Source organism: Mytilus trossulus, chromosome 9 (assembly GCF_036588685.1).
Source record: "Mytilus trossulus isolate FHL-02 chromosome 9, PNRI_Mtr1.1.1.hap1, whole genome shotgun sequence".
Classification (NCBI taxonomy): Eukaryota; Metazoa; Mollusca; class Bivalvia; order Mytilida; family Mytilidae; genus Mytilus; species Mytilus trossulus.
The window spans coordinates 23,535,920-23,563,316 of record NC_086381.1 but is presented as its reverse complement, the minus strand read 5'-3'; the positions used below and the strand labels follow the sequence as shown (position 1 = coordinate 23,563,316).

General features: G+C 33.3%; 1 protein-coding gene across 1 annotated transcript in view; it reads left to right on the top strand.

The window, feature by feature from the left end:
* Positions 1 to 506: 506 nt before the first annotated feature.
* LOC134685343 (origin recognition complex subunit 2-like) overlaps positions 507 to 27,397 on the top strand; it is a 38,328-nt gene continuing 11,437 nt past the window's right edge. The window contains exons 1-10 of the mRNA XM_063545033.1: positions 507 to 683; positions 4,089 to 4,208; positions 5,396 to 5,479; positions 6,931 to 7,005; positions 8,500 to 8,586; positions 10,184 to 10,398; positions 11,405 to 11,613; positions 12,957 to 13,089; positions 21,639 to 21,738; positions 22,799 to 22,942. Coding sequence (XP_063401103.1) covers positions 581 to 683; positions 4,089 to 4,208; positions 5,396 to 5,479; positions 6,931 to 7,005; positions 8,500 to 8,586; positions 10,184 to 10,398; positions 11,405 to 11,613; positions 12,957 to 13,089; positions 21,639 to 21,738; positions 22,799 to 22,942 — 1,270 coding nt within the window. The 5' untranslated portion in view covers positions 507 to 580. The remainder of the gene's footprint in view (positions 684 to 4,088; positions 4,209 to 5,395; positions 5,480 to 6,930; positions 7,006 to 8,499; positions 8,587 to 10,183; positions 10,399 to 11,404; positions 11,614 to 12,956; positions 13,090 to 21,638; positions 21,739 to 22,798; positions 22,943 to 27,397) is intronic.

Here is a 27,397-nt window from a genome sequence, read left to right as displayed (position 1 = left end):
TTGTGATATGCATGCCAATAGTCGTTGCGAATGCCCTCATTTTATGTTTTAGTGACTGCTTAAAAAAATGTAATCATAAATTTCTCACTTATTTTCAGGATAAATACACCTATATTTAGTGTATTGGTTACATGCCCTCAAATAGAGTTCATCTGACTTTAACTTCGTTAATAGATCAGTGATCAATGTTAAACTTAGTTTGTAGATCTGTTTCTGATAAACTATACACAGTTGTATAAGCTGACCGGAATGATTATAAGGGGTACCATGTCAGTCTGTCAGATTGATTGAAAAAAAGATAATAATAATATTTTTTTGTTTATCGTATTCTGCTAAGTATTGTCCAATACACACTGGAAAACAACAACTAAAATATCAAATATTAAAGCAATTATAATAATAATAATATTAAGTTACAAAAAAATACTCAAAGTTTACTTTCACCAATCTCTAATATTTAAGATGCTCTGAAATTTATTTCGTCACTTAAAGAACCGATTCCGGAACATACGTTAGGTTTTTATCCTTTTTTCATTTGTGCTCCTTTATTTTAAAGAGTTACTTTGCGGGAAATAGAAAAATGAACAGTCGTCCACGAAGAAAATGTGTATCTGTCAGTTTTGTTGCGGACGAAGACGTTATTCAGCATATAGTAGACGCGCATGAAAAGTCTTCTAGAAAGGGTAAGAGTTTCTTGGGGGGTCATGTTGTCTTTGCATAGTCACGGTTATAAAATAAAAGACAATCCGTCACGGCATCGCGCCATATGTATGTTGTCGACAGGTTGACAATTTTAAAAACGTTATGGTTGGAATAAGTGGTTGACAGGTTGACAATTCAACAGGTTGACAATTTTAAAAATGTTATGGTTGAAATAAGTGGTTGACAGGTTGACAAGTCGACAGGTTGACAGATTGAGAAGTTGATAATTTAATATAATAACAAGTAAGGTATGGTTGACAAGTCGACAGGTTGACAAGTTGACAAAATGACAGATTGACAACTTCAGAGCATTTATAAAGTGTAAAATAGTATTAATATTAGTGACTGGTAGACAGATCGACAAGTCAACAGGTTGACAATTTCATTTTGAGAAATGTAAAATGTACAAATGGTAAACAGGTTGACAGCGAACAGATATAAAAGTTACAAGTCAATACTTGTAAAAAAGATTAAAAACTGAAGTTAATTTTATTTTACTTAATGGATGATGTACTTTTATTTACTTGTTTAATTGTAAAATTAAACCCTTCAACCTGTCTACCTGTCGACCTTAACATTTGTCAACCTGTCAACTTGTCGACCTTAACATTTGTCAACCTGTCGACCTTAACACTTATCAAACTGTCAACCTGTCCACCATAACACTTGTCAACCTGTCGACCTTAACACTTGTCAACCTGTCGACCTGTCAGTCTGTCAATTTATGTTCATATAAACCGATTTACTTCTAAAGTTAAACCGATTTATTACTCTGTTCTTCCGAAGGGACTACAGTACCGTTTATCCTACTTGACCCCATATTATGATTATGAGAGATAGCTTGTTTTTTTTGCACTTTATGATAAAGATATTAGAAGATTTGGACTAAATGTTGGTATGATAAGTATCAGCTAAAGTTCAAATTAAGTTGATGTAAGCAGTCATCTAAGTGACGTCTAATTATAAGCAACTTTACAGCTTTCAAAAAACAAATACCCATACGATAGACGCACGGTCCACCGTGATAGGCATGACTCAAATATAAAAACAATTCAATTGATTAAGCTAACAGCCTAATTTATTACAAAACATTTACGAAAAACTAATATACAGACATAACATGCATGAACCAACAACAAATGAATTACAGGCTCTGATGGTATCAGGTCTGTTCGCATTTGATATACTTTCGCACCCTACACATTTGCACCTCACATGTTAGCCCCCAAAGTCTGTTCACACTTTATGTACATTGTACATATGGGTCATAGAAACAAATCTATTTTTAGAACAGTTTATTTTCGTATCCCAGGTAAAGGAAAGTCGGAACCCAAATAAACTAAAACTAAAACAAAATGTGTTTATAATCTTTATTTAAAGGAACAAAATAAAATAACACATATGACACTAGACATATAATTTTTATTAGAATAAATCAACATTCAGTATGTTGTATGTGTATTACCATGATTACAGAAGTTCATCTTTCTTCAGGTCCTGATCTGTCTATCGATGTTATATTTGATTGTTATTTGGCATTTCGGATATAAGCATACTCCGCTTTATCGCATAATTTTGTCTGACAAATAGGCTATGCAAATAACCGGAATAATTTATATGAATAACACAAAAGTAAATATGTAATAATAACGAAAATAAGGATGCATTCAAGCAAATTATACTTACCAAATTGCCGTTTCCGGTCAAAAATCTTGTCAGTTTTAACTAAGCATATCTAGACGGCAATAATTTTCTATGCAATAAACCGAAAGGCCACTTGTAGAGCTATGCATATAACCGGACAATTTAACATTAGATGAATGGGAAATGGTTTTGTGCAGGAGAAAACTATGCAATTAACCGAATTATGCTATTAAGCGGTATGCAATTAAGTGGAATCTACTGTATATATTTTTTTTAAAATATTGATTTGATGATTAATTAACGAATCCGGGTCTGTTCACGCCCATTCACGTTCGCACCCTATCACGCTCGCTCCCATTCACTTTCGCACCCAATTTTTATTGGTTTGGGGTTTATATTAACTTTGTAATCAAGTTTTGGCAAGTGTATTCCTATAAGTATGTGTATTTGTTGTCATTGTCACACAATAAAGTAAGACAACTTTCTTGTTTGTGCAAAATAAACCTTATAAATCATATTTCGGTTAGTGTATAACTATATCTTTATTTCATTTCTTCAAAATCAAGTGAGATTCTGACTGTTTTTTTTTGTGTTGAATAAGTTGATCATATTTTGGAAAGTGTCTTGCTTTTATATTTTGTTCCATAGTTTTGGATCAATGGGTCAAAGCTATAAAAAAAAAAAATTATCTTGTGTGTTTTTCATTTAAAATCTTCAATGTTTTACTTATACCAAGCTAAATACATGCAGTATTTTTACATCAAAGCAATTTAAAACAACAATCACGATTTTCTAATTGTTCAACTGTAATTTGATTAAAATTGGGTGCGAACGGACTTCGAGTGCGAACTTGAAGGGTGCCAAAATGTATTGGGCGCGAACGGACCTGGTACCTTAATTAACTTGCTTTGATGTAAAGAACTGCATATATATTTAGCTTTGTCTTGTGTTGGCATGACCATTGATGACTAAAACATTGAAGATTTAAAAAAAACATGAAAGATAATTGTTTTCAACAGCTACTCTCCTTTGATCTCATGTTTGATTGGACAAGTATGACATTATTATGGCTTATTATTTTTAGCAATACACTTTCCAAAACTCGTTTACAAATTATTAAACACAAAACCACTAAAATTTTGACTCGTTCGTTATTATTTGTTTTTAACAACAACAAAAAACAGATATAAAGATACAACATGTACATATAGTATATGATAGTTTAAGTAAAATTTGTGGTGCAAATGTGTAGGGTGCGAATGGACTTTGGGTGCAAATGTGTAGGGTGCGAACATGAAAGGGGGCAAACATGAATGGGCACGAATATAATTGTGATTTGAAATACATAAAACATATGTTAATGAAACAGAAATGTTTTAATGCAATAAAATGTAGGATTAAAATATTACCTACAACTGTCAAATTCAAGATAATATTTTTTCTACCTATTTTTGTATACAACTGGATGTGACGTACCATGATTTGGTGATATAATACCTAAACAATGAACAAAAAGACAACTATTATACACAGCAAAAAAAATAACCATTTAACATGTTTAACTAATGGCTCCTGACTTAGGAAAGGCACACACAGGTTGTGGTGAGGTTAATCATGTTAGTCATGTTAGTGGTTGCCTAACACTATTTTTAAAAGTGATAATTCCCAATTAGAATTTACCTCAGCACCAACCTTGTACATGTATATCTTGTGTTTATCAATTATGATAATTATTTTGATAGGAAAGAAAAGTAAATCCAATACTCCTAGTAAAGACAAACTTAATTATAAAGAGGACCTTAGAGAAGACACCCCAGAGGTCAGTGAGGATGAAGATGAAACACAAATCAAAGCACCAAGCAGTAAGTTAATTATTTAAGATTTGCTATCTTCATGATCATTCTCTCTGTACAAACTATTTACATTTAAAGTAAGTTTACATCTTATTTAGATCAAGGACAATACAATGTATGTCTAGTTCAGCTATAGATATAAGAAGATGTTGTATGAGTGCAAATAAGACATCTCTCCATCCAAGTCACAGTTTATAAAAGTAAATCATTATATTTAAAGTTCAAAGTATGGTCTTCAACACAGAGCGTTGGTCTATTCTTGTCTGTCCTTCAGTTCATCAGTTAGTCTGAGATATATTGTGCACAGCCAAATTTTCCCCCGCTGCTTCTTACAGAAGGACTTTATTTTTGGTCAGCTGCCTGATAGTAATGGGTGGTAACTTGTGAGCACTTTTCTGATCAGAGAGATGTATATTTCCTATATGCCGGTACTTTTTTTTCAGTTTATTTAATACATTTAAATTTTCTTCACATTTTTCTCCACTGATGAAAATAACTTTGTTTTATGTCTTATATGATATCATGATTATATGAGAGACTGAAACTGCAGGTGACACATTTCATATAAAATAAGGGATGTGTGTTAGGATTGCCTATGACACAACTCAGGACAAACATTGACAAAGAACAAATGATGCAGAAGCTAGCAACCATAGGTCACTATATATACATGCTATACAGCCTTCAAAATGAGCAAAACACATGCAGCATAAGTAAGCTATAAAAGGCACTGAAATAACAAATGCACAACACATTACAGGCTCCTGACTGGGACAGACACAAACATAATGTGGGGCAGTTAAATATGCTGGTTTGACATAAGAATTGTTTTAATTTATAAATTTTAGTGACAGAGGCTTCGAATTAGGCCAAACAAAAAAGTAAGTGTGTTAACTGTCACATGCTAAAAATAACCCAGGGTAGGTAAAATGTGCATGTAGGTAGGTAAGGATTTTTTTTAATTTATTTTTTTACATTGAGTCTATGGGAGCAACTTTGTGGCTTTAATAGAGCTTTATAAAAAATGGCAAAAAAAACTTTAGGGTAGGTAGGGGTACAGAAAACACACATACTTTTTTGGGGGGGCCTTATATTTTATTTGGTCATGTTGGTAGGCACTGTGTATATTTCTGTCTTCAATATGTGTGTATTAAAAAGAAATTATAACAATTTTAATTTTTATTATTTCATTATAGCTCTAGAGGAAGGCAATGTATTGGTAGGAACAGACTTATTTCAATTCAGAACACCAAAGAAATCTGGACAGATGGCTGCAAAGGGTAATACATAATACATGTAGTGATACTTTATATAAAGGAAACTGCTTCAGTGGAATTTTAATTGTTAAAATACTAAGGCAGTATGCAAAAATAAAAGAATTTGTTTAGGCCACGTTCTTTTAATTTGTTGGTTTACAGATTTTCCCATAAAAAAAGTCGGGTCGGTCGGTCGGAATAAAAAGAAAAAAAGATATCTTTCAAAACAGAAAAATATGCAAAATAAATATATATTTCACCATACTAACAAAATGTTTGTCTTATTTGCTGTTTTGTCATCATTTCTTAACATTTAGTTCGATGAAATATTATTGATCAGTGATCATGAACATCGCATGACATGGTTTTATAACTTCCTGTAAAAAAAGTGGGGGGGGAGGTTGCACAGACAAAGACGAAATTAAATCGTCATTTAACAAACAAGAAAAACAGATTCGCGTAGCTCTCAATCAATTCCAGAAAACTTGGTAAACAATGATCTTCAATCACAAAAACTGATAAAGAAAAAAAATGAAAAAACGTCGTACAAAAATAAGTTTCAACACACATGTCGAAAAACGTTATAGACTCGTCCACTGGAAAAACGAAAATATCGGGTTAATCAGTTGTCATGCAAATTGGTTTTTATCCCAATGATTGATATTTATGAAACAAGAAAATTTCATATGATTTGTTAATATTCAGTACTTTAATTGATGTATTCCACCTGTCAACATTTGGACAAGTCTATTTCTCTGAGATGATGCATCTTACGGACTGATGACAAATAAGGGAAACAAAATTATTTTGTAATAGGTTTTCAACACAGGTTTCATTCCGCAAAATTATTTGCGCAAAAGACATTTCAAGGTCAGTTATAATTGATTTGTCTATTTTTAGAAACGTAAATTGGAAGTTTTATTTTTCACAACAGAAAGTAATATCAACTTTGTTAATAATTAATGCATTTCATTTTATAAAAAAAGAAAATTTTAATTATTTTTCAGGGATAATGCATTGATAAGGGTCGGCGGGAATACAAAAGCATGAAAAGTTAATTTTATTTTTATTCTGAAAATCGTCAAAATCCGGTCGGTGGATCCGCAAACCAACAAATTAAAAAACCATGGCCTTAATAGCTAACCAAAATGTACTTTGTTTCGAGCTATGCCTATTTATATGATTAGAAAATATTTGTTCAGTTAATGATGTATTATACTTTGAAAGAAATACACATATGAATAGAAAGAACTCTTATACAAATGAACTATATTCCTCTTTTTCCTATACAAAAAACCTTAATTACCTGAAAAGCCTCCCTTTAAAAGCAATATTTTATAATTTCTTAATAAAATAAATGTATATATATCCTATCTACATGATCTACCTAACTTAAACTATTACCACAATATGTAAGATCACCTACAGGTCTTTTTTATGTACAAGTTTCATGTAAATTAACTTTTATTCTGAAGCTTCTGAGTCGAGAACACCAAAGTCAATCCTGAAAAAAGTCAAAGATCTCAATGAGAATGTCACACCAGGAAAAGGTACGATAATAATAGATAAGGGAGATCTAAATATATTCATGATATTTGTGGTATTGGCTTAGCTTATGAACAATGATGAAATACACAATTTATAAAAACGAAAAGAATTGAATACAACAAAATGCAGAATGGACTCATCTTTTATTAACCCGAATAATTCAGTCGTTATATTCCGCTGATCTACGAAGGCTACATTAACGCCTGAACGTCTTTCTCGACCAAGACCGTCAACCGGAAAATTCACGCCGCTATGCAATATGGGAATTTTGATTTAAATTGGCAGCTAAGGAAGGAGGAGTTCCAGATGTTAATTGATGTTAAATGATGTTAACTGATGTTAAATGATGTTAACTGATGTTAATTGATGTTAATTAATTATTATCGGATTTGTGTTAAGTGAACACACGTGTTTGGTAAGACAATTACAAGACAGTTGCGCAGACTCATTATCCTGATCGCCGCCGATTGGCTCTCTCTCACAGAGAGCAGGCGACGCGGTCAATGATCATAAGGAGTTCAAGCCCTCGTGTGGGAGAAAATCGGACATGGAAAGGGCTTGAATTATTCGAGTTAATCTTTTATATGATCTGCTCTATGGAAGGGTTGTTGCCTCATTGACACATTCCCCATTTCCATTCTCAATTTTTTCATTTATTATATACCTTACATCCAGGATGCAGTGTGTATTGTTTCTCTTGTGTCCCTTCTTTATATTTCTTGATAGGTAGCCATGAATCAGATCTATCTCATTCATCTCTCATCAACTTCCAGTTCTAAAAAATACTTGCTTTTTATTGTACATAATGGCCTGTTCTGAAATTTTTGAGAGATTTTTCTTGTGAAGAGTATCCTGACATCTGATTACAATAATCATGTAAGCAGGCTGTACCATGTGATACATTTTCACATTCATCATGTTCAGATCCCATCAACGTTTTGTTTACAGAATAAATATTCTAAAACATAATGATCAAAAGAAAATTTTGTCACATTTTAAGAAACTATGAACAGAGAATCATGCAATTTGGAGTTAACATTCATGTTAACCTGCTGAAAGGTTTGATAAGTTTTGAAATCCAACTTTCTGTTTTCTAAATACAATGTACTTATACCAGGGGTTTATCAAAAAAAATATTCATTAATTAGTTGTCTAATTTATCCATAGGTGCATTGAAAATACAAAAATAAAGGTATGAATGTCTTTATTGTTGTTTAGATTTTGGTTTATGGGGTATACTAAGGTATGTTTTATTTAAACAATTTGATAGAATTTGTAACGTTTTAGAGATACAAATCTCTAGTATCAGAAGTTTGAATATTACAGTAAAAGATGCGGTTGGAAATCTAGTAGATAATACAAACTGGGTCATTTCAATAAAAGTCAAAACAAAGGGACAGCATATATTTACATCCAGATATTATATCTACTATTTCTGAATTACTTGATACATATTTTATGCATGTATACCTAGTAAATCTCTCCATATTTGGCAGATAAAAAGACACCAGTTAAAAGAAAAGGTAAAGTAAAGCGTCCAGAAGCTACCACACCATACAGACTGAGACAGAGGCAATTAGAAGGTATAGACTAATGAAGATAGTAATTACCACTTGATATACCTAAAAACATGTATTGTTTCATAGTTTATGGTATAGTACCAATTTGATTTAGATATACCTGACAACCTCTCATTTTAAGCGGGAGACTCAATAAAGTTAAACAATAAATGAAAAACAAATATGACAAATAGAAACCTACGACAACTAATGAATTAAATATTTATCGATAATTATCCAAATGTATCTGTTTTTTTATATTGTGTTAAATATAATTTAATACTGTTGTCATTGAATCAGTTTCCTATTTGTTCCCTGAATTACCACCTTTGAAAAATGAAAACAAATTGAAATGAAATAATTGTAATACACATTGTATATCAATCTACACAAGAGTCATAAAACAACAACAAACATGTTAACCTCATATGTATTTATTACATGGTAAAGACTATGTATGTTACACAAATAGGAAAAGTGTACCAGTCTAGAGGTTTATGGGAAAGACTATGTATGTTACACAAATAGGAAAAGTGTACCAGTCTAGAGGTTTATGGGAAAGACTATGTATGTTACACAAATAGGAAAAGTGTACCAGTCTAGAGGTTTATGGGAAAGACTATGTATGTTACACAAATAGGAAAAGTGTGCCAGTCTAGAGGTTTATGGGAAAGACTATGTATGTTACACAAATAGGAAAAGTGTACCAGTCTAGAGGTTTATGGGAAAGACTATTTATGTTACACAAATAGGAAAAGTGTACCAGTCTACAGGTTTATGGGAAAGACTATTTATGTTACACAAATAGGAAAAGTGTACCAGTCTACAGGTTTATGGGAAAGACTATTTATGTTACACAAATAATAAGTGTACCAGTCTACAGGTTTATGGGAAAGACTATGTATGTTACACATATAGGAAAAGTGTACCAGTCTACAGGTTTATGGGAAAGACTATTTATGTTACACAAATAGGAAAAGTGTACCAGTCTACAGGTTTATGGGAAAGACTATTTATGTTACACAAATAGGAAAAGTGTACCAGTCTACAGGTTTATGGGAAAGACTATTTATGTTACACAAATAGGAAAAGTGTACCAGTCTACAGGTTTATGGGAAAGACTATGTATGTTACACAAATAGGAAAAGTGTACCAGTCTACAGGTTTATGGGAAAGACTATTTATGTTACACAAATAGGAAAAGTGTACCAGTCTACAGGTTTATGGGAAAGACTATTTATGTTACACAAATAGGAAAAGTGTACCAGTCTACAGGTTTATGGGAAAGACTATTTATGTTACACAAATAGGAAAAGTGTACCAGTCTACAGGTTTATGGGAAAGACTATGTATGTTACACAAATAGGAAAAGTGTACCAGTCTACAGGTTTTTGCAATGATATGAATGATAGATAACACAAAATGGACGGCCCTTGGTATTGCCTATATTTATCTATTCAATACGATACAATTTCATAGTTTAAATATAGACATATATCTCCTGTCTACATCATTGAACAACTATTTGGGGTCAATCTTCTTAAATTTAAATGTTTATACATTTTCAGCATGTTCATATAATACATGACATACATATTTATAATGTTTTAAATTCCTACAGTTTCCGATTCTGAAGAAAGTTTTTCATCAGGAGATAGTGAAGATGATTTGGACAGTGATGAAAATTCTACACCTAGTGGCAGAAATAAATCACTCACTTCAAGAACGCCATCTGGTGGCAGTAAACCATCTACACCAAAAACTCCATCTGGTGGTAGCAAAACACCATCAAGTATAAAAAGGAATCATCGTCAGCATGAAGACACTGTTGATGTGGTAATCATAAAATAAATAATAATCATGATAATTTTGTAAACATTTAGAAGTGTCAACAACCCGGAACATATGAGAGTTGGTTTGTCTAACACTAAGTCATAACTTTTTTTCTGCAAATTTTTTTCATTTAATATGTCCATATATATATTGTATTAAACCTCCGAAAATTTTTAATTTTCTGATATCTTGTTTTTAAACAATTTATTTTTATATACTTTTGAAAGGGTATCAGTAATGAACTGAGGGAGGAAAAATTTAAGAAAGTGAACATTTTGAAATTTTGATTGATTATGATCCAATTCTTTGAAACACAAGTCAAAGCCATAACATTGCTTTGTTTGAAGCATTTATGATAGTATAAAGATTTTTAAAAAAAACATTGTTAAAACAGGGCCCCAGATAGCTTCAACTGGAGTTTTACATCATGGAAAGTTGTGTAGTTTCAGAAAGTATCATGATTGCAATAAATAGCAATAAGGTCATGAAGGTGTAAAATATAGATAGAGAGAAAATTAAAACATCATAGATAGAGAGAAAATTAAAGCATCATAGATAGAGAGAAAATTAAAGCATCATAGATAGAGAGAAAATTAAAGCATCATAGATAGAGAAATAATTAAAGCATAAAAAATTACCAGCAATCATGACAAGGCAAGAACTACAAGTAGATCAACATAGTAAAACATAGTTTACTTGTTGTTCCTGAACAAAACTGGAAACAGTAATAAAATAAACATAGCAATACTAAATAAGTTGCATAACTGATATGGTCATTCTGCTCCTTTGTGTTTTGATAAAAAAAATAATAGAAGAAAGAAATTGTTAAAGCAAACAAATATCTTGAAAGGGGTGAAAAATTCTAAAATTGTCTGTTCACTTCTTATTTGAGTTATTGTCATAAAATGCCAGTTATTGCTAAACATTTATAAATCTAATAATATTTTCCATAAAGAAAACTGGCTAAAATTTATCCATTAAGAAATATCATTTCATTTAATTATTTCAGCCATCAATGGTCCAGGACTATTTTGATCTCCACTCAGAAGGACCCTGTGCTACCTCAGACAGGACCTTGGCTAAATTAGGTACAAGTAAAATGGACCAGGAGACTCTGTCACAGCTATTACATAAAATTCCCTCCAGTCATAGTAAAGAGTGCACACAGATGTATACAGAACATAGGAGCTTATTTAATCAGTGGATGTATCAAATGTGGTAGGTTCTTACCAAAATGACAGACGGTCCGATACAATTGACATTTCCACCAAGGGGAGCAATGTCTTTTGATTTTAAGGATTTGCAGATTTCCTGGCATTGACAATGATTTTATATAAAAGTCATATTGACCTTTTGTCCATGAAAATGTTTGAAGAAGTTATTCTGGAATGAGGAATAGTTGCCTACAAGGGAAAAAACACAAAACAGATATAATCTTTTGAACTATAAGTAGATATAGGAAGATTTGGTGTGAGTGCCAATAGACAACTCTCCATCCAAGTAACAATTTAAAAAGTAAACCATTATAGGTTAAAGTACAGCCTTCAACACGGAGAACATATTTACCAATCTTTTAAAGGCCCATGAGATGAGATTGACCCTTTATAGGTTTATGGTCAACAATTTTTTTTTCCCAAATGAAAGCGTAGAAAGCGTATGACTATAAACCTTCATCAGACATAAACGTATTTACACGTTTGGTATTTAGCTGTATTTTGCCTCCGAATGACCTTATATCACCTCTGAATAACCTTTTGACTTCAAGCAACAATCACTTTTTATTTGGGACGTCATATGTTTTGAATTATGAAGTCAAAGTTTATGGGAACCTGTGTGATGTTATGTAATGGCGGACAAATTTGCATACAAGTGTAAATACGTCTATTGTTGGCAAATATTCCTAGGAAAGAAACAAAGTTCCTTATGGCTTTTATGTCAATAGATAAAAGGTCAAGGTCATTGTACCTTTAAATAGACTGAAATTGTAGTTTCATGATGGAAAGTTTGTTGATAAAAATTTAAAGCATGATCTTGTATTGGACATGAACATTCTACAGAGCTTTTTGTTTAACTCTTTGTCAATTTATCCCTTGCTGCACCCATTGCATAAAAAAATTTAATTAATGTGTGGTTCTTTTGATGTCAGTTCTTCATTGGTGAAAATCCGATCATGATGTCAAATTTTCTTGCTTTATTCTGAATATCCTATTATGACGGCATGAAAAAAGGCAACCATGCCTGATGATGTCACATAGAAAGAAAGCATATTTTTGTAGATCAATTGAAAAGAAGCAATAGGTATGTCTGCATATTGTTTAAAAATCATAAGAGAAACAGATTCCACCACCAACTCATGTAATACGATATTTATCCACTTTCGACAATTAAATTTTAATTATCTAAAATGCTCAACAAGCCTAACATTTAAAACTTGAAAATTTAACTGTCCAAGTGGATAAATATTGTATCACACTTGTTGCAGTGGTAGATCTATATTTATTTCATTACTACTGAAATTATAAACTTTAGTTAATAATATAGAATTTATTGTATACTTGTAGCAATAATTTCAACATTCTGCTGCATGGTTTAGGATCAAAGAGAACTTTACTAGAAGATTTCAGGAAGACCATGTTATCAGAATTATCACATGTTGTTGTGAATGGATATTTCCCAAGCCTGACAGTCAAACATGTAAGTTATCTCCCCTTACTACCACACCATAACTTATTAGAACATTACCTCCCCTTACTACCACAAAATAACTTATTAGAACATTACCTCCCCTTACTACCACAACATCACTTAGGGTGCTATAAACAGTTTCGTATAAAAAACTAGGGGTTATTCCCCGACTAAAAATAGACTTGAAGGGAAGTCCCTTTTTATCAACACAATTGGTAAAAAAGTATCATGTTTTTTATATTTGATTGTAAAAATAAGTTAAAGACCGGGTCTGACCTGAAAATTTTACCAGGTGGTAAGTGATTAAGCCAATATGGAAATGAGGAGGAGCTTGCCAGTGTGTTATCATAATCTGTGTTAAAAATAGTTTGTTTATATACAGAGCACATGGCTAATCAATTAGAAAGAGATTTAAACTAACCATTCATTTAATGCAGTATGAATCATGCAACAGCCACTATTTGTTAATTCCACACTGACAATATATCATATATTTAAAATACACACTTAAATTCATCCAGTTATTAAAAGTAAAAGTGGAAAATAAAACAATTTCAAACATTAAATGTGAAATTTTAATTATAAAGTTATGAGTATTTAAGAATTAATTCCTCCTGGTTCTTTTCCTTGAATAAACAACATTTACAAAAGTTCTCCATATATTTCCTCGAAATTTAAATGTTTTCTTTTTATAATTTTTCTTGCCTCTTACACTTCTAGGGGTTCTTGGATTTCGCGGATTTGAAATAGAGGTATAGTCCCTGTCAACATTTTCATTCCATTGACAAACAGCCAAGTTTGAACGTGCATTGTACTGTTTGTCACCGAACGCAATTCTCTTATCCTGATAAATATTTATAACGTTGTTGAAACTTTCAACATAAAATGTGTCTTTTCCTAAAACATAATCCTGAGGATATTTAAAAATGGTAGAATTTAAAAGTACTCCAAGTAACAGTTTTTCGGCCACTGGATCAGTCAAAGCAATTCTTTTTGGTTCATAATTTTCATCAGATCTGCATCGAGAGGAAGGATCACAAGATGAATGCATGTTTTTGTAATGGTCAACTACATTCAGAATTGATGACTTTAATTTCTCTGGATCATTGTTACAATTTCTGACTGCCCAATGAATATGAGTTGAGACAGCTTCCACTTTGTCGCTTAGTTGAAAGGACCATGTTTTTCTTTCAGATTTTGCTGTTCCAGATGCAACTTTTTTCAGTGCTGATTTTACTGCTTTAACACAATGCCATGTATCGTTTTGATTAATTGCATCAGTTTCTTCACGAACGTATTTGTTAATAGATAAATTCCTGTCATGGCAATGGACACCTACAGCAACGTCCTTTTCCGCCAAATATTTATATACCCTATCAGTACCTATACGTTCATGTCTTTGAGACACAAAATCATCAGCTTTGGTAACATGTTGACAAGATAAAACTTTATGTGTTTTCTCACCAATGGCAACAATACTTGCATCTTTAGCGTTTTTACGCCAGCCATGTCTTGCATCAGTTAAAATATCTATTTCTCCAAATTTGTCATCATAATATGAGGCTGATTCTTCAAGTAAGGCTGTTGTGGTGGATTTGTTGTATTCTGTTTGGATGTGAATTTCATACGAATTGAAGAATTTATTTCGTTTTTCCTTATTGATTTTCCCAATTCCAGCACCATCCACAAACTTGGTATAATGGGATGGCAACATTCCACTACAGATTAAACCATGTTGGACTCTGTTATTCACCAAGTACTCCTTGTTTTGCATGTATGGCGAAGAAGACCACAGAAACGTGTGAGAAGATTCACATTTCATTCTTGTCATTATTACATGTCCTCTTCTTGTCCATTTCTCTATAGTTAGGTTGTGTTTGCAATATCTGGAGTGAGATTCTACCACTTCTTTGAAACGTTTTAGTGAGTCCTCAGCACACATGAATATTTTTTGGTTAACATCTTTTTTCTTAGCTTTAACGTAGGTACTTGGTATTGGATCTGGTACATTAATTGATTGTTCATCAGATACATCCACCCCTTCCTGACTAGACCACATCTCCAATAAAGTTTCTAAGACGTCCAAATTTCCTGAAGGTTTGTTTAACCTTTGAGTCAATATATTCCTAATTTTCAGTATTTTCTCAAGAATTTCAGCCTTCTTTTCTTCACTTCCTGAAAACTCTATTCTGAAACTTGGGGTTCTTTTACGTTTTTTTTGTGGACTAGCCATACTTTTGTCTTTATAGATTTGTTTACTAATTACCCAGTAGTTGACCCCCATACAGAATACATGAGACTATGGATGAGTTCATTGTTAATTTGGGGAAAGGGGAGTGGTGCAGATAAAACTTTTATTCTGAGAATAAAAAAATAATTTTAATCTAAACATCATGTCTTTTATAGATATTTTATTATTATATTCTATTTCAAAGATGCATGTAAAAATTCTTTTTTTTATGTATTAATCAGTTATCACTATAATGACATATCATATAACAGGATAGGGTTACATCCTCCATCCCTCTTTGTAGATTGCACTTGTCCAGAAATGTGATATTACACAAACATACACATCAGTTCCCTCCAAAACAGTGGACATTCTTTTAGAGATAATTTATGATGCTAGGGTTTATAAATTCTTGAGGTTCTCTCAGGATTTATTTCCCAAGTATAACAGTATGCAAACAACTAAATAAAAAGTTTTTAACTGAGAAAATTTTATTTTATTTAAAACAAAATAAAAGAGCAGTTACAAACAGGAATTAGTATCTTTAAATTAAAAAATATTATTTATTTCCCCCCAAGTTGTTCCTTTTATTTTACTTTCTCTTGGAGCATTTGGGTCAAACTTTTGGAGGGCAAATTTTCTGGTCATATCTATGCTATCAACTGAAAATGGATGACAGTGTAAATCAAGAAAAATCTATCTTAGCTCTTGAAGTTACAGAAGAACAAAAAGAAACTATTTATAATTTATTTTCTCATAATAACTGGGATTATACAGAAATTGAAATAAAAGAAAACAAAGAGGAAAATAAAGAGACTAATGAGGCAGGAGAATCAGAAGATTTTGAAGAATTTTTGATAGAGCAAAATGAAAACTTTGAAGAATGTCCATACTGTTTATGCAAACCGTGCATAACACATGAAAATAACAGACAAATGTGGTGGGAGAGTGAAGTACAAATGGCACACACAAGAAACTCTTCTTTGAGAAAAACTGACTATAAATATTTCTGGACTAATCTCTTCCATAGAAGAGTATGGCAGGACCCTAGATATCTAGAACGAAAACGTGCAGCTCTCCGTCAGAATCCCAGAAGAAGGAACTATATCTATCATAGGCGAGACTTGATGCCAAAATGTGTCATTAAATTAGTAAGATCTTGGTTACCAAATTTACCAAATGTACCATACATGGGCCACATGTGGGAATAATAATTCATATAATAGATATATAAACATATTCGATTTGTGAATTATGTCATTTATCCAATTTACACATTTTCAAACATTTTTGAGGATTTTTTAAAAACTAAAAATATTCTGAGGTGGTGACTATTGTAAATATGAAGGAATTAATCTGGTTTCAAATATTCTTGGATCTTTGTGAGGATTGTATCTTGTCTGTGATTAGGAAAAGGTAGGGATTTCATTTATTTTTTTACTATAGCATGAGCATGCTGTTATGTTTACAAACATTAGGAAGCTCCGCCTCAAGTGAGTCAATCAAACCATTTGAATTTCAAAATATTGGCCACTTATGAATTTTATTTTATAATTACATAAAAACTAATTTATCAAATTACTTTATTTTTGCTTACATTTTTTCATGAGTATATACTGCACTTATGAGATTAATATTAAGCAAAAATTTCAATTATTTATTTAGTAAAATATAAAAATGCTTCCCAAACATGAAACCTGCTAAGAAATTTGAATTTCCCTTCATTTTTCTTATTGGCTTCTATTTATACCCCAGACCCGGTCTTTAAATAGCTTCAATTAAAACAGGTTGAATGATTAAAATAATTTTTAAAAATTAGATTAAATACACATGTTTTAAGGGGAGACAAACTGTAAACATCCTGTTTTTTTGGCAGTGAAAAGTGCAAAACTTATTTGCACCCACTGTAGCTCTTTTCGGAGCAGGCGAACGTAGCCTGAAGCATAAATTTTTAGAAAGACCAGGTAAAAACCTATGAAATTCATACAGTTTTGAATATAAAAAATGTGCATGTATCATGTCTGCATGTGTGTGCACATGGCCTGATTTCATGTTTTTTATGCATAGATTAGGCAATGTTTTTCCCATTTTCTCTGGATAAAACTTTTTGGTACTATTAAAAGTACAATTTATTTTTATTTCATTATAAGCTAGAGAAAATTCTGGTTCTAATGATATCTAGTTTTATACAAGTATCTTCATTAACATTAGCACCACTAAGGGTCAATTATAGATGGTCCCTAAAAATATGACGTCATAGAAAAAAACTGTTGATTGCACCCTTAAAGGGACAAACATATAATATAGTGAGGTTTTCACATAGAAATGTGTTAGTGAATGGACTAAAACAATTCTGAAAAATATTGTATGGCATGTGTACATTAGTTTTAAAGCATCAGTTTGGTATATTTAATGCAAATATTACAGATTTGTACATAGCAACCAGATATAAGAAAACCAGACTTTGTTCAAATTTTGAAGTTTTTCAGCTTATTGCGACGTCATGATACTTTTATTAATTCTCTCTTATATATGGAACCAAAAGTTGCACATGCAAAGTGTTGATTTTTTCTTCTTTGGCCTGTACTACTGATTAGTGTAACATGGATTTTTTTTCATTAATTTATATTTTTTGTACTTTTTATAGTTAAAAGGCTCCAAGTATCATATAAAAGAAATACACTATTTCAATATTTTTCTCAACTCAGCTACAACTTAGTTCATATAATAATAGGGACAAAATATGTTTAAAGTAACTTTATTTATGCTTATTTTACAGTTTTTATTCTATTTATTCAAAAGAAACCCAATTTTATGTTTTTTCTTTTTAAATAAACTGATGACAATAGGATACAGGAAATGTTTGGAATATGCCAGTTAAACTATTTGCCACTGGCCAAAATACCACAACTATGCGACATATAAAATTAGCTGTAGTTTCACCATTCGGGGTCACAGTCCTTAAAGTAAGACATCATTTTAATCGATATTGTGTACAGATTCATAAAAGCTGAGAAGTTTTTATATATCGCATACAAGGTTTTGCTTAAGGGTGCTATAAACAGTTTCGTATAAAAAACTAGGGGTTATTCCCCGACTAAAAATAGACTTGAAGGGAAGTCCCTTTTTATCAACACAATTGGTAAAAAAGTATCATGTTTTTTATATTTGATTGTAAAAATAAGTTAATTAGCTTCAATTAAAACAGGTTGAATGATTAAAATAATTTTTAAAAATTAGATTAAATACACATGTTTTAAGGGGAGACAAACTGTAAACATCCTGTTTTTTTGGCAGTGAAAAGTGCAAAACTTATTTGCACCCACTGTAGCTCTTTTCGGAGCAGGCGAACGTAGCCTGAAGCATAAATTTTTAGAAAGACCAGGTAAAAACCTATGAAATTCATACAGTTTTGAATATAAAAAATGTGCATGTATCATGTCTGCATGTGTGTGCACATGGCCTGATTTCATGTTTTTTATGCATAGATTAGGCAATGTTTTTCCCATTTTCTCTGGATAAAACTTTTTGGTACTATTAAAAGTACAATTTATTTTTATTTCATTATAAGCTAGAGAAAATTCTGGTTCTAATGATATCTAGTTTTATACAAGTATCTTCATTAACATTAGCACCACTAAGGGTCAATTATAGATGGTCCCTAAAAATATGACGTCATAGAAAAAAACTGTTGATTGCACCCTTATTAAAACATAACCTCCCCTTACTACCACAAAATAACTTATTAGAACATTACCTCCCCTTACTACCACAACATCACTTATTAAAACATTACCTCCCCTTACTACCACACCATAACTTATTAGAACATAACCTCCCCTTACTACCGCAAAATAACTTATTAGAACATTACCTCCCCTTACTACCACAACATCACTTATTAAAACATAACCTCCCCTTACTACCACAACATCACTTATTAAAACATAACCTCCCCTTACTACCACAACATAGCTTATTAAAACATTACCTCCCCTTACTACCACAACATCACTTATTAAAACATTACCTCCCCTTACTACCACAACATAGCTTATTGAAACATTACCTCCCCTTACTACCACAGCATAACTAATTAAAACATAACCTCCCCTTACTACCACAACATCACTATTGAAACAATACCTCCCCTTACTACCACAACATCACTAATTGAAACATTACCTCCCCTTACTACCACAGCATAACTTATTGAAACATTACCTCCCCTTACTACCACAGCATAACTAATTAAAACATAACCTCCCCTTACTACCACAACATCACTTATTGAAACATTACCTCCCCTTACTACCACAGCATAACTTATTGAAACATTACCTCCCCTTACTACCACAACATAACTTATTAAAGCATTTGATATTTCCCAAGCCTGACAGTCAAACAGGTAAGTTAGCTCCCCTTACTACCACAACATAGCTTATTAAAACATTACCTCCCCTTACTACCACAACATCACTTATTAAAACATTACCTCCCCTTACTACCATAACATAACTAATTAAAACATTACCTCCCCTTACTACCACAACATCACTTATTAAAACATTCCCTCCCCTTACTACCACAGCATAACTTATTGAAACATTACCTCCCCTTACTACCACAGCATAACTTATTGAAACATTACCTCCCCTTACTACCACAGCATAGCTTATTGAAACATTACCTCCCCTTACTACCACAGCATAACTTATTGAAACATTACCTCCCCTTACTACCACAACATAACTTATTGAAACATTACCTCCCCTTACTACCACAACATCACTTATTAAAACATTCCCTCCCCTTACTACCACAGCATAACTTATTGAAACATTACCTCCCCTTACTACCACAGCATAACTTATTGAAACATTACCTCCCCTTACTACCACAGCATAGCTTATTGAAACATTACCTCCCCTTACTACCACAGCATAACTTATTGAAACATTACCTCCCCTTACTACCATAACATCACTTATTAAAACATTACCTCCCCTTACTACCACAACATCACTTATTAAAACATTCCCTCCCCTTACTACCACAGCATAACTTATTGAAACATTACCTCCCCTTACTACCACAGCATAACTTATTGAAACATCACCTCCCCTTACTACCACAAAATAACTTATTTAAGCATTGGATATTTCCCAAGCCTGACAGTCAAACAGGTAAGTTAGCTCCCCTTACTACCACACCATAGCTTATTAAAGCATTAGATATTTCCCAAGCCTGACAGTCAAACAGGTAAGTTAGCTCCCCTTACTTCCACAACATAACTTTTGAAGTAATGGATATGTCCCTAGCCTGACAGTCAAACATGTAAGTTACCTCCCCTTACTACCACACCATAACGTATTAAAGCATTGGATATTTCCCTAGACTGACAGTCAAACATATAAGTTATCTCCCCTTCATCAACATAATTTATTAAAGTATTGGATATTTCCCTAGCCTGACAGTCAAACATATAAGTTATCTCCCCTTCATCAACATAATTTATTAAAGTATTGGATATTTCCCTAGCCTTGACAGTCAAACATATAAGTTATCTCCCCTTCATCAACATGATTTATTAAAGTATTGGATATTTCCCTAGCCTTACAGTCAAACATGTAAGTTATCTCCCCTTTCTTCAACAACCCAACTTAAAGCATAGTGGCAAGGGAGAGATCATCAGCAGGCAATTGGGTTATCACACACCTTGTTTAATAACCTTTAGATTAAGATATTTTATTTGGTCATGTTGTAAGTAAGTTTCTTATACGGCTTTGACGTTCTAGTACTAATTGTCATGTGTGAAGGCACTTATCCCTGAGGTACATTCTATTTATATAAATGCAGGAGGGGTGAATTTTTATGCGAAATTAAGAGTTTTGACCTCATTTTCACAGTACACTGAAAAATGATAGTATGAGTGTGGCATTCTTTTGGTTTTTTTAATATTTTTTAACATGTGTCCTTTATAATTGAATGTCCATATGATGTATGCAAAATACTAAGTATGTTGGTTTGTATTTTAGAGTGTTGGGTTTAAACTTTTAAAGAAAACTTTCAATACATCAAAAGGATCCCTGAAATCTTGATAAATTTGAACTCTGACATCATACCATTCTGACCATAAAAGTGTCAAAAGAATGTAATCTGGTAATATTTGTAAGAAGTATTAAGTCTCCCTATTTTGGTCTATGTCTTTATTTGACAAGTTTATGCATGAAAATTGAAAAAGAAAAGGCAATACTACCAGATACAGTAAATACATTCGAATTCAACTAGTATGTTTCAGTTATTGTATTTAATTTACTTTTTACAGATATTGAATTCAATAACAGATGAAATATTGGAGAAAGAAGTTAGTTTTAAAGGACCGTTAGACCAAGTAGATTATATCAAATCAGAATTTGAATCAAAAGGTAGGTTTCAGAGTGTACAGACATTGTTATAAAGGATCTTTAGAAAAGAAAAAATTGTAACAAAACAAATTTGATAATTTTATCCAGTTACAAAATGTTTTAAAACCATTATGGTATTTAAGGAATGACTGTAATATTTAAGAAGTAACATAAAATATGGTGCACACTGAATAACAAGCTTAGCAGATTATCTAACACTTTTCATCACATTTTTATGTCCCATTTATGGGCATTATGTTTTCTGGTCTGTGCATTTGTCCTTCCTATGTCCATCCCTCTGTCTGTATGTCCCGCTTCAGGTTAAAGTTTTTGGTTGTGGTAGTTTCTGATGAAGTTGAAGTCCAATCAACATGAAACTTAGTACACATGTTCCTTATGATATGATCTTTCTAATTTAAATGCCAAATTAGAGATTTTTTCCCCATTTTCACGGTCCACTGACTTTAGAAAATGATAGAGCGGATGGGGCATCCTTGTACTGGGGACTCATTCTTGTTTATTATATTTCGAATAGAGAGAAAAATATTACAGTCATGACAGTCATTCCTTATGATTTAATTCTAAATACCATTTTCAAGGAGTTAATCGTAAAAAAAAGGTTGATGAAGTCATGGTCATATGACACAATGATGGCTATGAGCTGATAAACAAAATCATCTCAGCCAATCAGAAGATGTGTGTTTATGTTATTTCGAATAGACAGAAAAAATATTACAGTCATGACACTCCTTTGTTATAGTTTAATTCTAAATACCATTTTCAAGGAGTTAATTGTAAAAAAAAAGGTTGATAAAGTAGCGGTCACATGACACAATGTTGTCTATGAGCTGATAAACAAAATTATCTCAGCCAATCAGAAGATGTGTCACATCCAAAATTAAATTATTTTAAAATGTTTATTAAATTAAGTACCAAAATTGAAAATTAAATAGAACAGTATTGAATACAGAAATACAGTAACATAGATCTCATATTGACATTAACATTTAAAAAAACAACCAGTAAGAGTGAAAATGCAAATGATTTCTACTCCTAACCATATTTTGTATTTTTTCTTCAGATTACAGAGATTTTTATTTGGTAATGAATAATATAGATGGTATGATGTTACGAGGGGAGAAGACACAGAATATACTGAGTCTCTTAAGTCAGATCAGAGGGTTCCATGTTATTGCTTCTATTGACCACATCAATGCCTCTCTAAGTAAGTAATGTACTCCTCAACTCAGATCAGAGGGTTCCATGTTATTGCTTCTATTGACCACATCAATGCCTCTCTAAGTAAGTAATGTACTCCTCAACTCATATCAGAGGGTTCCATGTTATTACTTCTATTGACCACATAAATGCCTCTCTAAGTATGTACTCCTCAACTCAGATCAGAGGGTTCCATGTTATTGCTTCTATTGACCACATCAATGCCTCTCTGAGTAAGTAATGTACTCCTCAACTCAGATCAGAGGGTTCCATGTTTTTGCTTCTATTGACCACATCAATGCCTCTCTAAGTAAGTAATGTACTCCTCAACTCAGATCAGAGGGTTCCATGTTATTGCTTCTATTGACCACATCAATGCCTCTCTAAGTAAGTAATGTACTCCTCAACTCAGATCAGAGGGTTCCATGTTATTACTTCTATTGACCACCTCAATGCCTCTCTGATTAAGTAATGTACACCTCAACTCAGATCAGAGGGTTCCATGTTTTTGCTTCTATTGACCACATCAATGCCTCTCTAAGTAAGTAATGTACTCCTCAACTCAGATCAGAGGGTTCCATGTTATTGCTTCTATTGACCACATCAATGCCTCTCTGAGTAAGTAATGTACTCCTCAACTCAGATCAGAGGGTTCCATGTTATTGCTTCTATTGACCACATCAATGCCTCTCTAAGTAAGTAATGTACTCCTCAACTCAGATCAGAGGGTTCCATGTTATTGCTTCTATTGACCACATCAATGCCTCTCTGAGTAAGTAATGTACTCCTCAACTCAGATCAGAGGGTTCCATGTTTTTGCTTCTATTGACCACATCAATGCCTCTCTGAGTAAGTAATGTACTCCTCAACTCAGATCAGAGGGTTCCATGTTATTGCTTCTATTGACCACATCAATGCCTCTCTAAGTAAGTAATGTACTCCTCAACTCAGATCAGAGGGTTCCATGTTATTGCTTCTATTGACCACATCAATGCCTCTCTGAGTAAGTAATGTACTCCTCAACTCAGATCAGAGGGTTCCATGTTATTGCTTCTATTGACCACATCAATGCCTCTCTAAGTAAGTAATGTACTCCTCAACTCAGATCAGAGGGTTCCATGTTATTGCTTCTATTGACCACATCAATGCCTCTCTGAGTAAGTAATGTACTCCTCAACTCAGATCAGAGGGTTCCATGTTATTGCTTCTATTGACCACATCAATGCCTCTCTGAGTAAGTAATGTACTCCTCAACTCAGATCAGAGGGTTCCATGTTATTGCTTCTATTGACCACATCAATGCCTCTCTAAGTAAGTAATGTACACCTCAACTCAGATCAGAGGGTTCCATGTTTTTGCTTCTATTGACCACATCAATGCCTCTCTAAGTAAGTAATGTACTCCTCAACTCAGATCAGAGGATTCCATGTTATTACTTCTATTGACCACATCAATGCCTCTCTGAGTATGTACTCCTCAACTCAGATCAGAGGGTTCCATGTTATTACTTCTATTGACCACATCAATGCCTCCCTGAGTAAGTAATGTACTCCTCAACTCAGATCAGAGGGTTTCATGTTATTGCTTCTATTGACCACATCAATGCCTCTCTAAGTAAGTAATGTACTCCTCAACTCAGATCAGAGGGTTCCATGTTATTGCTTCTATTGACCACATCAATGCCTCTCTGAGTAAGTAATGTACTCCTCAACTCAGATCAGAGGGTTCAATGTTATTACTTCTATTGACCACATCAATGCCTCCCTGAGTAAGTAATGTACTCCTCAACTCAGATCAGAGGGTTCAATGTTATTACTTCTATTGACCACATAAATGCCTCTCTGAGTAAGTAATGTACTCCTCAACTCAGATCAGAGGGTTCCATGTTATTACTTCTATTGACTACATAAATGCCTCTCTAAGTAAGTAATGTACTCCTCAACTCATATCAGAGGGTTCCATGTTATTGCTTCTATTGACCACATCAATGCCTCTCTAAGTAAGTAATGTACTCCTCAACTCATATCAGAGGGTTCCATGTTATTGCTTCTATTGACCACATCAATGCCTCTCTGAGTAAGTAATGTACTCCTCAACTCATATCAGAGGGTTCAATGTTATTACTTCTATTGACCACATCAATGCCTCTCTGAGTAAGTAATGTACTCCTCAACTCAGATCAGAGGGTTCCATGTTATTACTTCTATTGACCACATCAATGCCTCTCTGAGTAAGTAATGTACTCCTCAACTCAGATCAGAGGGTTCAATGTTATTACTTCTATTGACCACATCAATGCCTCCCTGAGTAAGTAATGTACTCCTCAACTCAGATCAGAGGGTTCAATGTTATTACTTCTATTGACCACATCAATGCCTCCCTGAGTAAGTAATGTACTCCTCAACTCAGATCAGAGGGTTCAATGTTATTGCTTCTATTGACCACATCAATGCCTCCCTGAGTAAGTAATGTACTCCTCAACTCAGATCAGAGGGTTCAATGTTATTGCTTCTATTGACCACATCAATGCCTCCCTGAGTAAGTAATGTACTCCTCAACTCAGATCAGAGGGTTCAATGTAATTACTTCTATTGACCACATCAATGCCTCCCTGAGTAAGTAATGTACTCCTCAACTCAGATCAGAGGGTTCAATGTTATTGCTTCTATTGACCACATCAATGCCTCTCTAAGTAAGTAATGTACTCCTCAACTCAGATCAGAGGGTTCCATGTTATTACTTCTATTGACCACATAAATGCCTCTCTAAGTATGTACTCCTCAACTCAGATCATAGGGTTCCATGTTATTGCTTCTATTGACCACACCAATGCCTCTCTAAGTAAGTAATGTACTCCTCAACTCAGATCAGAGGGTTCCATGTTTTTGCTTTTATTGACCAAATCAATGCCTCTCTAAGTAAGTAATGTACTCCTCAACTCAGATCAGAGGGTTCCATGTTTTTGCTTTTATTGACCAAATCAATGCCTCTCTGAGTAAGTAATGTACTCCTCAACTCAGATCAGAGGATTCCATGTTATTGCTTCTATTGACCACATCAATGCCTCTCTAAGTAAGTAATGTACTCCTCAACTCAGATCAGAGGGTTCCATGTTTTTGCTTTTATTGACCAAATCAATGCCTCTCTGAGTAAGTAATGTACTCCTCAACTCATATCAGAGGGTTCAATGTTATTGCTTCTATTGACCACATCAATGCCTCTCTAAGTAAGTAATGTACTCCTCAACTCAGATCAGAGGGTTCCATGTTATTACTTCTATTGACCACATAAATGCCTCTCTAAGTATGTACTCCTCAACTCAGATCAGAGGGTTCCATGTTATTGCTTCTATTGACCACATCAATGCCTCTCTAAGTAAGTAATGTACTCCTCAACTCAGATCAGAGGGTTCCATGTTATTACTTCTATTGACCACATCAATGCCTCTCTGAGTAAGTAATGTACTCCTCAACTCATATCAGAGGATTCCATGTTATTGCTTCTATTGACCACATCAATGCCTCTCTAAGTAAGTAATGTACTCCTCAACTCAGATCAGAGGGTTCCATGTTATTGCTTCTATTGACCACATCAATGCCTCTCTAAGTATGTACTCCTCAACTCAGATCAGAGGATTCCATGTTATTACTTCTATTGACCACATCAATGCCTCTCTGAGTAAGTAATGTACTCCTCAACTCAGATCAGAGGGTTCCATGTAATTGCTTCTATTGACCACATTAATGCCTCTCTAAGTAAGTAATGTACTCCTCAACTCAGATCAGAGGGTTCTATGTTATTACTTCTATTGACCACATCAATGCCTCTCTGAGAAAGTAATGTACTCCTCAACTCAGATCAAAGGGTTCCATGTAATTACTTCTATTGACTACATAAATGCCTCTCTAAGTATGTACTCCTCAACTCAGATCAGAGGGTTCCATGTTATTACTTCTATTGACCACATAAATGCCTCTCTAAGTATGTACTCCTCAACTCAGATCAGAGGATTCCATGTTATTGCTTCTATTGACCACATCAATGCCTCTCTAAGTAAGTAATGTACTCCTCAACTCAGATCAGAGGGTTCCATGTTATTACTTCTATTGACCACATAAATGCCTCTCTAAGTATGTACTCCTCAACTCAGATCAGAGGATTCCATGTTATTGCTTCTATTGACCACATAAATGCCTCTCTAAGTATGTACTCCTCAACTCAGATCAGAGGATTCCATGTTATTGCTTCTATTGACCACATAAATGCCTCTCTAAGTATGTACTCCTCAACTCAGATCAGAGGGTTCCATGTTATTACTTCTATTGACCACATCAATGCCTCTCTAAGTAAGTAATGTACTCCTCAACTCAGATCAGAGGGTTCCATGTTATTACTTCTATTGACCACATAAATGCCTCTCTAAGTATGTACTCCTCAACTCAGATCAGAGGGTTCCATGTTA